We start from the raw sequence: 17,259 nt of genomic DNA, 5'->3' as shown, positions 1-17,259 counted from the left end.
AAAGGCAAAAAAAGGGGAAATAATGTATAAAAAAATGTATAAATTTTATTTAAAAGCGAGTTAAAATATAAAGTAGCAACAGTAGTGTCTGGTGAAGAAGTTGGTGAACATACAACATAACAATGGAAGTATTGTACTAGTAGGTCCAGGACTACCGTGATGTGACCACCAAAGCGGATCCAGGTTCCTGCCATCCCCCTATGGAGAGAACTTCATTGGCCTGCTTTGGATGGTGAACCCGGCATGGTGTACACACTTCCCTGCCTGCCTCCCCCTCCTCTCCGGGGGGTGCTCCATTGCCTGGTCTCGCTGATTCTCACTGGGACTTTGCCGGCATTGTGAGCAATCTTTTGGCTTTTCTTGGATCCTTGGATTGACATTGCTGACTTTTTTAATCTATTCTGTGGCCGCTGTATCTTGTCTTCTATAAACTCCTGTCACCATAAATAATGTGTTCTATCAATGTACACCCCCCCCCCCCCGAAGAAAGAAGGGATTCTTAAACGCGTCAGATGTGGTCCTTTGGTGGTCACATCGCGGTAGTCCTGGACCTACTAGTACAATACTTCCATTGTTATGTTGTATGTTCACCAACTTGTTGACCAGACACTACTGTTACTACTTTATATTTTAACCCGCTGTTAAATAAAATCTATACATTTTTTATATATTACTTCCCCTTTTTTTGCCTTTTGTTTCTCTATGCTTTATTACTCTATTAATTAGTTGGGCCATTAATGTCCCGTGAAGGGGGAATCTTTTCAGAGTTTCCTTGGTGATGTCAGGGGCTGCACCTGATGCCCCCCATATCTGGTAAGTGGACACCCCACTGATGAAGTCTCAGGGGCTTCTGTAGGGCACCTCTGAAGGCTGGCACTACAATGCCTTTAAATAATGGCACAAATCTCAGGGGTGACACATATAACTCCTGATTGTAGAGAAGATTATAGGAATGAGGTCCCCCTCTGAGCAAAGACTGGAAATCGTACTGCAAAGTGCATGTGACACGTGACAACCTCCGGCTCTCACTCCAGGCCTGGACATCACCAGAGGGTAGCAGGCACTTACCTATGATGGCGAGCCACAGGAGGCCCCCGTGAAGAGACAGCATGGTGCGCTCGGCGTTGTCTGGTACAGGGCACAGAACTTGTCACATCATATATCTCCCCCGCAATGTACAGGAAACCACAGACTGTCGCCTTACTCACAGCTCAGAGATGATAAAGCAGAACTAGAGCAGCTCAATGCCAGGCCAGTCATGTCAGGATATCTTAGCACATTGGGGTTTCTATACCTGAGAACCTGGGGCACCTAACCTAGGTCGCCCACCCAGTACATCGAGTCGAGTGATACAGCTGCATTAAGAAGTGTCTGACCTCTGCACTCTGTAAGTTGTGCTGCTTTAAGAAGTGTCTGACCTCTGCACTCTGTAAGTTGTGCTGCTTTAAGAAGTGTCTGACCTCTGCACTCTGTAAGTTGTGCTGTACTAAGAAGTGTCTGACCACTGCACTCTGTAAGTTGTGCTGCTTTAAGAAGTGTCTGACCACTGCACTCTGTAAGCTGTGCTGTACTAAGAAGTGTCTGACCGCTACACTCCGTAAGTTGTGCTGCTTTAAGAAGTGTCTGACCTCTGCACTCTGTAAGTTGTGCTGTACTAAGAAGTGTCTGACCTCTGCACTCTGTAAGTTGTGCTGCTTTAAGAAGTGTCTGACCTCTGCACTCCGTAAGTTGTGCTGTACTAAGAAGTGTCTGACCGCTACACTCCGTAAGTTGTGCTGCTTTAAGAAGTGTCTGACCTCTGCACTCTGTAAGTTGTGCTGCTTTAAGAAGTGTCTGACCACTGCACTCTGTAAGTTGTGCTGCTTTAAGAAGTGTCTGACCACTGCACTCTGTAAGTTGTGCTGCTTTAAGAAGTGTCTGACCTCTGCACTCTGTAAGTTGTGCTGCTTTAAGAAGTGTCTGACCACTGCACTCTGTAAGCTGTGCTGTACTAAGAAGTGTCTGACCGCTACACTCCGTAAGTTGTGCTGCTTTAAGAAGTGTCTGACCTCTGCACTCTGTAAGTTGTGCTGCTTTAAGAAGTGTCTGACCACTGCACTCTGTAAGTTGTGCTGCTTTAAGAAGTGTCTGACCACTGCACTCTGTAAGCTGTGCTGTACTAAGAAGTGTCTGACCGCTACACTCCGTAAGTTGTGCTGTACTAAGAAGTGTCTGACCACTGCACTCTGTAATCTGTGCTGTACTAAGAAGTGTCTGACCACTGCACTCTGTAATCTGTGCTGTACTAAGAAGTGTCTGACCGCTGCACTCCGTAAGTTGTGCTGTACTAAGAAGTGTCTGACCGCTGCACTCCGTAAGTTGTGCTGTACTAAGAAGTGTCTGACCGCTGCACTCCGTAAGCTGTGCTGTACTAAGAAGTGTCTGACCGCTGCATTCCGTAAGTTGTGCTGTACTAAGAAGTGTCTGACCTCTGCACTCTGTAAGTTGTGCTGTACTAAGAAGTGTCTGACCGCTACACTCCATAAGTTGTGCTGTACTAAGAAGTGTCTGACCGCTGCACTCCGTAAGTTGTGCTGTACTAAGAAGTGTCTGACCTCTGCACTCTGTAAGTTGTGCTGTACTAAGAAGTGTCTGACCGCTGCATTCCGTAAGTTGTGCTGTACTAAGAAGTGTCTGACCGCTGCATTCCGTAAGTTGTGCTGTACTAAGAAGTGTCTGACCGCTGCATTCCGTAAGTTGTGCTGTACTAAGAAGTGTCTGACCTCTGCACTCTGTAAGTTGTGCTGTACTAAGAAGTGTCTGACCTCTGCACTCTGTAAGTTGTGCTGTACTAAGAAGTGTCTGACCGCTACACTCCATAAGTTGTGCCCTATTGTTGGATTCAGTGGAAGAATAGTGCCCCATTGTTGGAGTCGGTGGGAGGAATAGCGCCCCAAGGGCCAGATAAAGGCAAGCAAAGGGCCACATTCAGCCCCCGGGCCACAGTTTGGAGACCACTGTTCTATTCTATTATATCCGATTCTTTTCAACCCTTTTCTATAAAGCAGCCTAAGAAGGAATCATCATCTTATTTCACTTTACATCTTACTATATTTTTTGCAATATGTTTCCATTTAGAATTTTTAGTTTTTTCATCGAAATCCATTTTTTCGAATTCGGATAATTCTTTTCAATATCATTTATTTCTCTTCACTGAAATTCATTACTATTGTGATTCGGAGATTTGGATACATCCAAATTTTATCCGAATTTCATTTTGTATCGAGATGAATCACACACGTCTACTCCCCTTAGCCTCGTGGTATATTCCCACTTCATGCCGTACTGAGCATGTGCAGTGACACGTCATTGGGTGGACCGGAATTCCCTGATGTCACAGAGGATGGTGCATGCGCATCATCAGAGGGCGGAGTCCAGAAAGGACAGCTGGCCTCCTGATGACATCACAGATGACGGGGGATCCCAACAGAAGATTGTTGGGCGTGTCCGTACATTTTGTACGTTTTGTGGACCACTCAGCAAAAAGGTAATGAGAGAAATTACGGGGGAGTGACATTCAGGTCTGGGAAAAGGGGTGGGCAGGAGGGGCGGCTGCCCTGGGCACTGTGGTATCAAGTGAAGTGGAAGGGCACCACAAGGAGATTGAGGGGAGAGGATTTGTGTCGGAAGGGAGAATTTGTGTTGAGCGTCAGGGAGTATAGTTCTAGGGGGGGAATTTGGGGGGTGCCAAGAGTGGTGATTTAGGGGATTTGTGTTGGGAGGAGGAATGGTGGGGAAGAAGATTTGTGCTAGAAGGGGGGAATTTTTTTGGGGGGGGGTTGGCAAAGATTTGTGCTGAGAGGGGGGGATTTGGGACGAATGTTTGCCGGGGGTGTGATTTGAAGAGGAGGGGGGAGATTTGTACTAAGGGGGGGAGTTTAGGGGTAGAAGATTTGTGCTAGGAATGGGGAATTTTTGGGGGGGTGGCAAAGATTTGTGCTGAGAGGGGGGGATTTCAGCAGGGGGCAGATTTGTACTAGGAGGAGGGGGGATTTATACTTAGGGGGTAGACATGCAGATGTGCTCAGTGTTTTTGTGTGGAGATTTTTGCTGACACATAATGCTCATACATCTTGGGGGGGGGGTGGGACAGTTTGGCATGTTCGCCCTGGGTTTTAGGTGACCTTGTCTTGGCACTGGTTACATTCCTCTCTAAAGAAGATCTTCACCCCCCCTCCCCCCCGGATGTACGGGACCCCCATAGCTCCACCCTCTCTTTGGAATTTAAAACAATTTTTTTTTCCTTTTAACCTTTTTATTTTTTGTCCAAACCCAGTCACCATTCTGGCCTAGGTGAGAACTATGTCTCCACCGTTCTGAAGCCACCTGAGATCTGTCCATTACATGTCCCAGGATCCTTCACTTTCCATTCACAGCGGCTGGAAGATGGCACACGTCATCAGGAGGCTCAGGCTGGCTGAACAAGGATGAAGCACCCAGCACCAGATGATGTCATGAAAAAATGGCGGTGTGGGACAAGGGACATGGCAGCGGCATGGTGGACCACAGTAGGACAATGCTGGATCCACTAGGCGGGTGATATGGTGAATGGAGGACAATTCCGCATGAAAGGTAAAAGAAAATGTTCAACACTTGCTCGCCGGGTAATAAAAGGGTGGGAGGACTCAGAAGGTACACCAAATTCCTAAGGATGGCCATAGATGATTCCACGGGTTGCAGGAAAGAAAATTGGTCAATTTCCCAATCAACACAGACAGCGTTGATGGGTGGGAAAATCCTTCTCATGGAGATATTGTGTTCTCCCAGCAGGGGGCTCTGTGGGCTCACGATCATTGCTAGCAGCTATAACCGCTGGCAATAATTGCATATGTAGCACCCTCATGTTTAGGCAGGGTTGCTCTTAAATTTACCTGCCAGGTACAGTTGTCTTGGCCAATTGATAGTTACATAGTTACATAGTAGGTGAGGTTAAAAAAAGACACAAGTCCATCAAGTCCAACCTGTGTGTGTGGTTATATGTCAGTATTACATTGTATATCCCCATACATTGCGGTCGTTCAGGTGATTATCTAATAGTTTCTTGAAGCTATCAATGCTCCCCGCTGAGACCACCGCCTGTGGAAGGGAATTCCACATCCTGGCCGCTCTTACAGTAAAGAACCCTCTACGTAGTTTAAGGTTAAACCTCTTTTCTTCTAATTGTAATGAGTGGCCACGAGTCTTATTAAACTCTCTTCTGTGAAAAAGTTTCCTCCCTATTGTGGGGTCACCAGTTCGGTATTTATATATTGTGGGGTCACCAGTCCGGTATTTGTATATTGTGGGGTCACCAGTCCGGTATTTATATATTGTGGGGTCACCAGTCCGGTATTTATACATTGTGGGGTCACCAGTCCGGTATTTATATATTGTGGGGTCACCAGTCCGGTATTTATACATTGTGGGGTCACCAGTCCGGTATTTATATATTGTGGGGTCACCCAGGGCTGGATTAACATAGGGGCTGGTGGAGCTGCAGCTCCAGGCCCCTCCCTCAATATAGGCCCATGCCAGTGGCTTATGAATACCTGTGTGCTTTCCTGAAGGAAGAAGAGCCCTCTGTGCTCACATGGAGGAGACAAGTGTTAGTCACTGCAGCAGCCCAGTCCTGTCTCTGCCGATGCCTCCTGACTCCTATCACAGGATCTGTTCACTCACACAGATCCTCAGTGTCTGGGAGCTGTCTGGGGGAGGGGCGCTGATGTTCTAACAAGCAGGAGCCCGGGAGGAAGGACATCTCACATGCTGTTGTTGAGATAAGGTTAGTACATTTGTTAGGGAGGTGTTTTATTGTGCTAGGGGAAAGACTGCTGCTTCCCCCCATGTAATGTGCTCTCTTGTGCCCACCATGTCATGTACATTGCAGTGCCCCCCCCATGTAATGTGCTGTGCCCCCCATGTCATGTGCTGTTCATTGCAGCGCCCCCCATGTAATGTGCAGTGCCCACCATGTCATGTGCTGTTCATTGCAGCGCCCCCCATGTAATGTGCAGTGCCCACCATGTCATGTGCTGTTCATTGCAGCGCCCCCCATGTAATGTGCAGTGCCCACCATGTCATGTGCTGTGCCCACTATGTCATGTGCTGTGCATTGCAGTGCCCTCCATGTCATGTGCTGTGCCCCCCATGTCATGCGCTGTGCCCACCATGTCATGTGCTGTACATTGCAGTGCCCACCATGTCATGTGCAGTGCCCACCATGTCATGTGCAGTGCCCACCATGTAATGTGCTGTGCCCACTATGTCATGTGCTGTGCATTGCTGTGCCCACTATGTCATGTGCTGTGCATTGCAGTGCCCCCCCATGTCATGCGCTGTGCCCACTATGTCATTTTCTGTGCATTGCAGCGCCCCCCATGTCATGTGCTGTGCCCACTATGTCATGTGCTGTGCATTGCAGTGGCCCCATGTAATGTGCTGTGCCCACTATGTCATGTTCTGTGCATTACAGCGCCCCCCATGTCATGTGCTGTGCCCACTATGTCATGTTCTGTGCATTACAGCGCCCCCCATGTCATGTGCTGTGTCCACTATGTCATGTGCTGTGCATTGCAGCGCCCTCCATGTCATGTGCTGTGCCCCCCATGTCATGCGCTGTGCCCACTATGTCATGTGCTGTGCATTGCAGCGCCCCCCATGTCATGCGCTGTGCCCACTATGTCATGTGCTGTGCATTACAGCGCCCCCCCATGTCATGTGCTGTGCCCACTATGTCATTTGCTGTGCATTGCAGCGCCCCCCATGTCATGTGCTGTGCCCACTATGTCATGTGCTGTGCATTGCAGTGCCCTCCATGTCATGTGCTGTGCATTGCAGTGCCCCCCATGTAATGTGCTGTGCCCAGTATGTAATTTGCTGTGCATTGCAGTGCTCACTATGTAATGTGCAGTGCCCACCATGTAATGTGCTGTACATTGTAGTGCCCACCATGTAATGTGCTGTACATTGTAGTGCCCACCATGTCATGTGCTGTACATTGCAGTGCCCACCATGTCATGTGCAGTGCCCACCATGTAATGTGCTGTGCCCACTATGTCATGTGCTGTGCATTGCTGTGCCCACTATGTCATGTGCTGTGCATTACAGTGCCCCCCATGTAATGTGCTGTGCCCAGTATGTCATGTGCTGTGCATTGCAGTGCCCTCCATGTCATGTGCTGTGCATTGCAGTGCCCACCATGTAATGTGCAGTGCCCACCATGTAATGTGCTGTGCCATGCAGTGATCCCACCAAGTAATGTACAGTGCCCACCATGTAATGTGATGTGCCATGCAGTTCCCACCATGTCATGTGCTGTGCCCACCCTGCCATGTGTTGTGCCCAGCATGTAGTGTGTTGTGCCCACTGTGCAATGTGCTGGGCTGTTCAGCAGTGCCCACCATGTCATGTGCAGTTCCTAACATGTAATGTGCAGTTGCATTGCCCACCATGAAATGTGCTATGCCATGCAGTGCCCACCATGTAATGTGTTGTGCCATGCAGTGCCCACCATGTAATGCGCTGTGCCCACCACGTCATGTGCTGTGCCATGCAGTGCCCACCATGTAATGCGCTGTACCCACCATGTAATGTGCTTTGCCATGCAGTGCCAACCGTGTCATGTGCAGTGCCCACCATGTAAATTACTGTGCAGTGCCCACCCTGTCGTGCTGTGTTGTGCCCACCATATCATGTGCTGCGCCATGCAGTGCTTACCATGTAATGTGCTGTACCCAGCATGTAATGTGCTGTACATTGTCCACCATGGCATGTGCTGTGCTGTACCCACAATGGAATGCGCTATGCAGGGCTCACCATGTCATGTGCAGTGTCCACCAATTAATGTGTGCTCACAATGTAATGTGCTGTGCTGTGTCATGCAGTGCCCACCATATCATGTGGTGTCATGCAGTGCCCACCTTGTCATGTGCTGTGCAGTGCCCATCATATAATATGCTGTGCCCACCATGTAATGTGCTGTGCAGTACCCACCATATAATGTGCAATGCCCACCATGTAATGTGCTCAGCTGTGCCTGCCATGTCATGTGCTGTGCCCACCATATAAGGTCCTGTGCCCGCCGTGTGCATGTGCTGTGTTGTGCCCACCATGCAATGTGCTGTGTTGTGCAGTACCAACCATGCAATGTGCTGTGCCCACCATATAATGTACTGTGCCTACCTTGTCATGTGCTGTATTGGGCAGTGCCAACAGTGTAATGTGTTGTGCCTGCCATGTAATGTGCTGTGCTTCGCCCACCATTAAATGTGCTGTATCCATGTATCCACCATGTAATGTGTAGTGCCAACTATGTAATGTACTGTGCTATTCCCCCCCGGTGTAATGTACTATGCTGTGCCCCCCACAGACTCACCCCTCCTCTCTCTCTCTCTCTCTCTCTTTCACCCCCTCTCTCTCTCTCTCATCCCCTCTCTTTCACCCTGTTCTCTCTCTCACCCCCTTCATCCCCCATTCTCTCTCTTTCGCCCCCTTCAACCGCCTCTTTCCTACCACCCCCTCTCTCTTTCACCCTCTCTCTATTCCCCTTTTTCTCACCTCCTCTCTCTCGTCCCCATCTCTCTCATTCAACACCTTTCTCTCTCTTTTCCCCTCCCTCTCATCCCCTCTCTTTCAGCCCCCGATCTCGCTATCACCCCCCCCCCCCTCTCTCTCTCTCACACCCCTCTCTCTCTTTAATTTAATTCAACAAAAAATTGTTTGCGTTTTCATAAAAAGGCCCACCAAGATCCTTAGCACCAGGCCCATGTTGCTCTTAATCTGGCCCTGGGGTCACCAGTCCGGTATTTATATATTGTACTCGGAGTCAATCTGTGATAGTGTAACAAGGAACAAAGAGCAACAAGAACATAGACCTGAGTTGTGCCCTGGTCAAATGGTCAGTATGCCTGAAAGGGGGCATACCCAAGTATGAATTGAAATAAAATAAAAATAGAAAAGAAAAAGGGAATTGGTGGGTGGGACACGAGATCCTACGACCACAAGCAAGGAGAAGAAGGAGGGCAGGCTTTATGCAGCCTGACTCCTCCTACAATAACAGGCTGACCTGCGGTCAGCCTTACACTTGTACTCGGAGTCAATCTGTGATAGTGTAACAAGGAACAAAGAGCAAAGAGCAACAAGAACATAGACCTGAGTTGTGCCCTGGTCAAATGGTCAGTATGCCTGAAAGGGGGCAAAAATGACCAGTAGGATGAATATGATGCCAAATTATAGCCTACTGAAATTACGTATAAATTATCAAATAACAAACGCTTATGGTATCTCAAAAATGGCTCTGGGCCAAACCCAGAGAAACAAGACAACCTCCACCTACCCAACGGGCTGGGGTCCCTGGCACAAATACACCGAACCTGCTCCTATCACTTATGACCCAAACCCGGTATAAGCCTGCCCTGAGCACCTAGCTGGTACCCAACATGAAGGAGACCATGAGAATGTGATAGATACCACACGGAAAAATTTGACCCATGGTGAGAAGTCCGCTGATCACAGCAGGAGGGCTACTCTTCAAGAACCCTGAGGATTGCTAATAGAACGCGCAGCAAATAAAGAAAGTCTGTCGGGGTCTCCAACAACATGAAAAAGCTGAGCCCAACCAGAAACGCCCTGACAATGCCATGCCGATACGTGATAAAAGGGCCAAAAACCGAACCAAGTAGGAAGCCTACTGATCCTGACCTAGAGACTTGAGAAAATTCGGAATCCACTAACCCCCTGAGCCTGTAAAAGCTCCTGGAGCTGCCATGCTGACTTACCATAGTTCCATGCTTCCACCAATCCTAGCCAAAAGTAACTAGGAAATAAAAGGTCGTGTGCATACCAGAGGGAAAACCCAGTCCCCTGGGTAACCTACTCCGCGTAAGTGACATGCCACTGGGACAGCAACATGAACTACGAAAGAACGTGAGCATGCTGAGAACCTGTGTCAGGAACGTAGCTGCATGAAAGAACGAAACACATGTATTATGCGAGCTACAAACCGTAAGCAGCCTAAGCACCGAAGCTGCAAGAAACCGCAAACTACATGAAAAAACCCCGGTAGCACGAGAACGTGAATTGATGAACAGCGTGAGAAACATGAGAACAAGAGTAACCTTGGGAAAACATGAGAAAACCTAGAAGAACGAGAGAAACATGAGTGAGATTATCATAGAAACAACAAATTGCAAAAAACACGTAAATTGCATGAGACACGTAGACTGCATGACACACGTAAATTGCATGACACACGTAAATTGCATGAGAAACGTAAATTGCATGAGAAACGTAAATTGCATGAGAAACGTAAATTGCATAAGAGACGTGAGTTTGTATGAAATACATAAACAGCGTAAGAACAGATGAGGAGACTTGCCACCGAACAAGCCAATTAAAAACGATCACCTCAATCTGTCAACCCATAGACGTGATGGGTAATCTGCAGTGGTAGAACATGAACAACCCAGCTGTTTGACAGCAACCAAATAACATTACATACAACCAGCCCCAAGACATAACACCCCTGGTACCTGACAATGATGATGTGGGTACAGGAATGGCAAGACCAATAGCGCAAGAATGTGAACCTAATGATGACACCCCCCTACTGTATGCAGTGAGTGACCCCGAGCAACCTGCAGCGCCTGGACAGGAAATTAAAAACGAACACTCAAGGCTAAGATACCCACAGACCGTGGTGGGTAAAAGTAAAAGTGTAATGGTGAACGTGCACGTATGACGTATGGAAACAGGCGAGAAGATTGAGGGACAACAATCAATTAAAAACGAAACCTCAGCCTGTACAGATCTGTAGACGTGACAGACCCTGAATGTGAGCACTAGCTAACAGAAATGCAGCGAACATATGACATAAACATATGACATAAACGTAAAATACATGGGAAACCGAGGGAAGCATGGAAAGCAAGAGAAGCCTGGGAAAACAAGAGAAGCCTGAGAAACGAGAGAAGCATGAGAAACGAGAGAAGCATGGGAAAACGAGAGAAGCATGGGAAAACGAGAGAAGCATGAGAAAACGAGAGAAGCATGAGAAACGAGAGAAGCATGGGAAAACGAGAGAAGCATGGGAAAACGAGAGAAGCATGAGAAAACGAGAGAAGCCTGGGAAAACGAGAGAAGCCTGAGAAACGAGAGAAGCCTGGGAAACGAGAGAAGCATGGGAAAACGAGAGAAGCATGAGAAAACGAGAGAAGCATGAGAAAACGAGAGAAGCATGGGAAAACGAGAGAAGCATGAGAAAACGAGAGAAGCATGAGAAAACGAGAGAAGCATGAGAAAACGAGAGAAGCCTGAGAAACGAGAGAAGCATGAGAAACGAGAGAAGCATGGGAAAACGAGAGAAGCATGGGAAAACGAGAGAAGCATGAGAAAACGAGAGAAGCCTGGGAAAACGAGAGAAGCCTGGGAAAACGAGAGAAGCCTGAGAAACGAGAGAAGCCTGGGAAACGAGAGAAGCATGGGAAAACGAGAGAAGCATGAGAAAACGAGAGAAGCATGAGAAAACGAGAGAAGCATGGGAAAACGAGAGAAGCATGAGAAAACGAGAGAAGCATGAGAAAACGAGAGAAGCATGAGAAAACGAGAGAAGCATGGGAAACGAGAGAAGCATTGGAAAACGAGAGAAGCATGAGAAAACGAGAGAAGCATGGGAAACGAGAGAAGCATTGGAAAACGAGAGAAGCATGGGAAAACGAGAAGCGTGGGAAACGAGAGAAGCATGGAAAAACGAGAAAAGCATGGGAAAACGAGAATCAAAAGGAAAACGTGAGAATCAAGGAAACACGAGAGAAACAAACGTGAGCACCAAGGGAAAAACGTGAAAACATACGAAAGTAAAACATGATAAATGTAAGAAACATGAAAAGGCATAAGAAGTGACACATAGCACGAGAAACCGTAAATGCATGAAAACACTGTAAAAATTGCATGAAACACTGTAAAAAATTGCATGAAAATATTGTAACAATTGCATGAAAACACTGTAAACTGCATGAAAACACCCGAAAGCAACATGGGAAAACGTGAGAAACATGGGAAGACGTGAGAAACATGGGAAGACGTGAGAAACATGGGAAGACGTGAGAAACATGGGAAGACGTGAGAAACATGGGAAGACGTGAGAAACATGGGAAGACGTGAGAAACATGGGAAGACGTAAGCATGAACAAATGTGCGAGGCATGGAAAACGTGGGAAGCGTAAGAAACATGGAAAACGTGCGAACCAAGAGAACACGTGAGAACCATGTAAGGCGTGAGTAACATGGGAAACATGAGAAATGTAAGAAACATGAATAGGCAAGAGAAATGACAAATTGCATGAGAAAACGAACATTGCATGAGAACACCGTAAATTACATGAGAACGTAAATTACATGAGAAACGTAAATTGCATGATGAGAATCGTAAATAACATGAGAAACATAAATTGCATAAGAAAATGTAAATTGACCATAACAAAGCATGAGAGATTGAAAAATATGCATAAGAAACCATTATTTATAAAACTGTGAAATGCCTTAAAACGTGTAAAATGCACGAGAAACCGTAAAATGCATAAAAACCGTAAAAAACCTGAGAAACCGTAAAAAGCACAAGAAACCGTAAATTTTACTGAAACCGTAAAAAACATGAAAACTGTAAAATGCATGAGAACCCATAAATTATATGAGAAACCATGACCCGCATAAGAAACCGTAAAATGCACGATAACCGTAAAATGCATGAGAATCGTAATTGTATGCGAAACTAAACATGCATGTGAATCGTAAATAGCATGGAACCGTAGAAATGAATAAGAAATCGTAAATCGCATGTAAATCGATAAATGCATGAGAAATCGTGAATAAAAGAGAAATCGTAAATCGCATGAAACCATAAAATACATGAGAAACCGTAAATATAAATCGTAAAATGCATGAGAAACCCATGAGAACTGTGAATCGCATGAGAAACCAAAATTACATGAGAAATTGTAAATTACATACCCCAAAGGACCCTCACAGAAAATAATGAGAGGACAGGCAACGAGCAAGTGTCCTGCCAACCTCCCAGCCTGAATTATCCCCTGAACCCTGTGCTTACACATGCGTTACCGTAAATTCTCATGAAACCGTCCTGCATGAAACCATGAAAAAACATGAGAAACCGTAAATTGTATGAGAACCGTAAAATGCATGAGGAAACCGAAAAACGCATGGGAAAACCGCAAAATTCATGAGCAAACCCGCAAAATGCACGAGAAACCAAAAAACACCTGCAAAACTGCAACATGCATAAGAAACCACAAATTGAAAGAAAGCGCAAAAATGAAAGGGAAATCGCAAATAGCAAGAAACCATGAAATGCATACGAAACCGCAACCGATCAGTAGGAGGCATGATTCCACACTCCGCACCATCACCAGAACAGGGGTGAATGGGGAGCGCCAGCCCATGCAACCACCAGTGACCCCCTGCCGCAGACAGGAAGTGAAGGGAATCCCGTAGTAGGGGACACAAATGGTCAACAACAATCAAAGTTAGCTGGAGGTGATGATCTGGGGGTGGGAGGGGAGGACGATCACGCGCCTGGACGACAGCGACGTGCAGCACACAGCACACACTGGCAGCCCCCCCCCACAGGAGGAACTGCAAAGCGAGGAACCCCAGACACCACCGACACAGAGCAGAGGAGGGGGCGAGGCCAGAGGCAGCCCCAGCAACAGGTCCCCGGCGAGGAGGAAGGGAGAGAGAGAGAGAGCGCCCCGAGAGCGACCAAGAGCCTCCCGCAGCGTACATACCGCCTCTCACCAGCCAGAGACAAGCCGCGCGAGGAGGACAGAGGCGAGCGTGCGCGTGCGGACACCAGCACGGCCGCCCACGATGGAGGCCGGAACCCAGAGGGCTGCCCGCGCCGCTCCGAGTCTGCAGCGCCGCATGAGGGAGAGCGGTCACAGCGAGCGGTGGCCCCCTTCCCCAAACCTGTAACTCCGCCGCTGAAATAGGGAGATTCGCTCCTTGCAGCCGCACATCTTCCTGTTAAAACTGAAACCCGGAAGTGACGTCAGACGCACACGAGATCCTACGACCACAAGCAAGGAGAAGAAGGAGGGCAGGCTTTATGCAGCCTGACTCCTCCTACAATAACAGGCTGACCTGCGGTCAGCCTTACACTTGTGGGGTCACCAGTCCGGTATTTCTATATTGAAATCATATCCCCTCTCAAGCGTCTCTTCTCCAGAGAGAATAAGTTCAGAGCTCACAACCTTTCCTCATAACTAAGATCCTCCAGACCCTTTATTAGCTTTGTTGCCCTTCTTTGTACTCGCTCCATTTCCAGTACATCCTTCCTGAGGACTGGTGCCCAGAACTGGACAGCATACTCCAGGTGCGGCCGGACCAGAGTCTTGTAGATCGGGAGAATTATCGTTTTATCTCTGGAGTTGATCCCCTTTTTAATGCCAATATTCTGTTTGCTTTGTTAGCAGCAGCTTGGCATTGCATGTCATTGCTGAGCCGATCATCTACTAGGACCCCCAGGTCCTTTTCCATCCTAGATTCCCCCAGAGGTTCTCCCCCCAGTGTATAGATTGCATTCAGATTTTTGCCACCCAAATGCATTATTTTACATTTTTTTACATTGAACCTCATTTGCCATGTAGTCACCCCTCCCCCATTCATTTGTTCAGATCTTCTTGCAAGGTTTCCACATCCTGCGGAGAAGTTATTGCCCTGCTTAGCTTAGTATCGTCTGCAAATACAGAGATTGAACTGTTTATCCCATCCTCCAGGTCGTTTATGAACAAATTAAATAGGATTGGTCCCAGCACAGAACCCTGGGGAACCCCACTACCCACCCCCGACCATTCCGAGTACTCCCCATTTATCACCACCCTCTGAACTCGCCCTTGTAGCCAGTTTTCAATCCATGTACTCACCCTATGGTCCATGCCAACGCACCTTATTTTGTACAGTAAACGTTTATGGGGAACTCTGTCAAATGCTTTTGTAAAATCCAGATACACCACGTCTACGGGCCTTCCTTTATCTAGATGGCAACTCACCTCCTCATAGAAGGTTAGTAGATTGGTTTGGCAAGAACGATTCTTCATGAATCCATACTTATTACTGCTAATGATACCGTTCTTATTACTAAAATCTTGTATATAGTCCCTTATCATCCCCTCCAAGAGTTTACATACTATTGATGTTAGGCTGACTGGTCTGTAATTCCCAGGGATGTTTTTTGGGCCCTTTTTAAATATTGGTGCTACATCAGCTTTTCTCCAATCAGCTGGTACCATTCCAGTTAGTAGACTGTCATTAAAAATTAGGAACAATGGTCTGGCAATCACCTGACTGAATTCCCCAAGTACCCTCGGATGCAAGCCATCTGGTCCCGGTGATTTATTAATGTTAAGTTTCTCAAGTCTAATTTTAATTCCGTCCTCTGTTAACCATGGAGGTGCTTCCTGTGTTGTGTCCTGAGGATAAACACTGCAGTTTTGGTTACTGAAGCCCCCCGATTCACTCGTGAAGACTGAGGAGAAGAATAAATTCAATTCCTTTGCCATCTCCCCATCCTTTGTAACCAGATGTCCTTCCTCATTCTTTATGGGGTCAATATGGTCTGTCCTCCTTTTTTTACTGTTTACATACTTAAAGAATTTCTTGGGATTTTTTTTGCTCTCCTCCGCTATGTGTCTTTCATGTTCTATCTTAGCCGTCCTAATTGCACCCTTACATTTCTTATTGCATTCTTTATAAAGTCTGAATGCTGAGGATGATCCCTCAACCTTGTATTTTTTGAAGGCCTTCTCCTTTGCTTTTATATGCATTTTTACATTGGAGTTAAGCCATCCAGGATTTTTGTTCGCTCTTTTAAATTTGTACTCAGAGTCTCATGTATACGTATTCGAAAGATCTGAGTGGAAACAGGAAAAGTGACCTGAGGTGCGCCAAAAGTCACATGGTCAGTATGCCTAAAAGGGGGCAAAAATAAAACAGTAGTATGAGCTAACAAATGATTGATGAAAAGAAAACATATGTTACATTGAGCAGCCAAACCGCATGAAAGCCCATGACATCTCCACAATTGGATCCAAGACGTAACCGGAGAGGATGCCGAATTTCACCTACCTAACTACACCACAACTTGAAACACGAAACCCCTGGAGAGAAGCAGTAGAAACTGCACTTATCCAAAAAGAAGAGTCAAACCTAGGTATGGCAGCAGGGTATGGTGATGTTTTATGCACTACGCTAGTGAAAGGAGCACCAGGGACAAGCAAAGTGGCCTGACCCTGGGTACTTCCACTGATGCCACCATGAGTCGGTCTAGGACTGTGACCGGGTGCCAGCTTGTAGAAAGCTTGAGCTGAGAGTGGCAAAAGGCAAAGAACGCAAGTAAATATTGAATGTATGAACAAATAGAACCTAGGACACTGAGACAGAAAAACCTGGAAGGAAACCCAGACCGAGTAACCTGCCATCCTAGGCTTAAACTGACAACGACTTGTTGACCAAGCTTCAATTGTAGCACGAAAGCCAGGACGTTGTAGCACAGGGGGCCGTGGCTGGGACCTGCTGGAAAAACGGGTAACTAAAATGGGACAGAACATCTGCTACTGTAAACACTTCCTTACTGATGAACCTATAGTGAATGAAAAAATGGAACTGAAAGGGCAGCCAGATCAGCCAACATACAACAAAGAGTAAAGACCTGGAACTGCTTGCAACCACCTGAGGTAGACTGATCGGCCGGTGGTTTGAAAACCATAAAGAGGAGGAAATTACTCATGCAGTGAATGACTACCTGAGAACATACTGCATGGGAGAGTATCCAGCTGAATGCCAGAGCGCAAGTATCTGATGGCCAATGGCTGTTTAAGGACCCAAAGGAATATTTAGTAGCAAAATGACAACCCCACCACATGAGCCTATACCACCGCCTGAGTGACGGCTGAACCCGGAGTTTACAAGGAAACTGTGCTGCCATGTACAGAACCCCTAACCGGAGCCGGATGGATGGAGGCAAAGTCTTCAAAATCTGCTGCCTGTGAGTTGACCTATGCAAACGAGAACAAACACTAACATAACCAAGGAGTTAACCAAATGAATCCCCACCTACCTTAAGAAAAAAGGAAAACTCCTGCTTCCCTTACCGCCACTGATATAAAGGTTACCAAGAATAAATGACAAAGTAATTGATATGCAGGACTGAAAATGTAAGGCAGATTAAAA

At 46.9% G+C, this 17,259-nt stretch overlaps 1 protein-coding gene across 2 annotated transcripts in view; it reads right to left on the bottom strand.

Moving 5' to 3' along the window:
- Nucleotides 1–17,259, bottom strand: part of LOC141129514 (immunoglobulin superfamily member 2-like) — a 69,716-nt gene that overhangs the window by 40,710 nt on the left and 11,747 nt on the right. The window contains exon 1 of one of the 2 annotated variants that reach the window (XM_073617594.1): nucleotides 1,069–1,180. The exons of the other annotated variant lie outside the window; for it this stretch is intronic. Coding sequence (XP_073473695.1) covers nucleotides 1,069–1,111 — 43 coding nt within the window. The 5' untranslated portion in view covers nucleotides 1,112–1,180. Of the gene's footprint in view, nucleotides 1–1,068; nucleotides 1,181–17,259 lie in introns of those variants that run through there. 2 annotated transcript variants of the gene reach the window in all.

Source organism: Aquarana catesbeiana, linkage group LG02 (assembly GCF_042186555.1).
Source record: "Aquarana catesbeiana isolate 2022-GZ linkage group LG02, ASM4218655v1, whole genome shotgun sequence".
Lineage (NCBI taxonomy): Eukaryota > Metazoa > Chordata > Amphibia > Anura > Ranidae > Aquarana > Aquarana catesbeiana.
The sequence above is the reverse complement of the archived record's forward strand: the minus strand, read 5'-3'. Positions and strand labels throughout refer to the sequence as shown.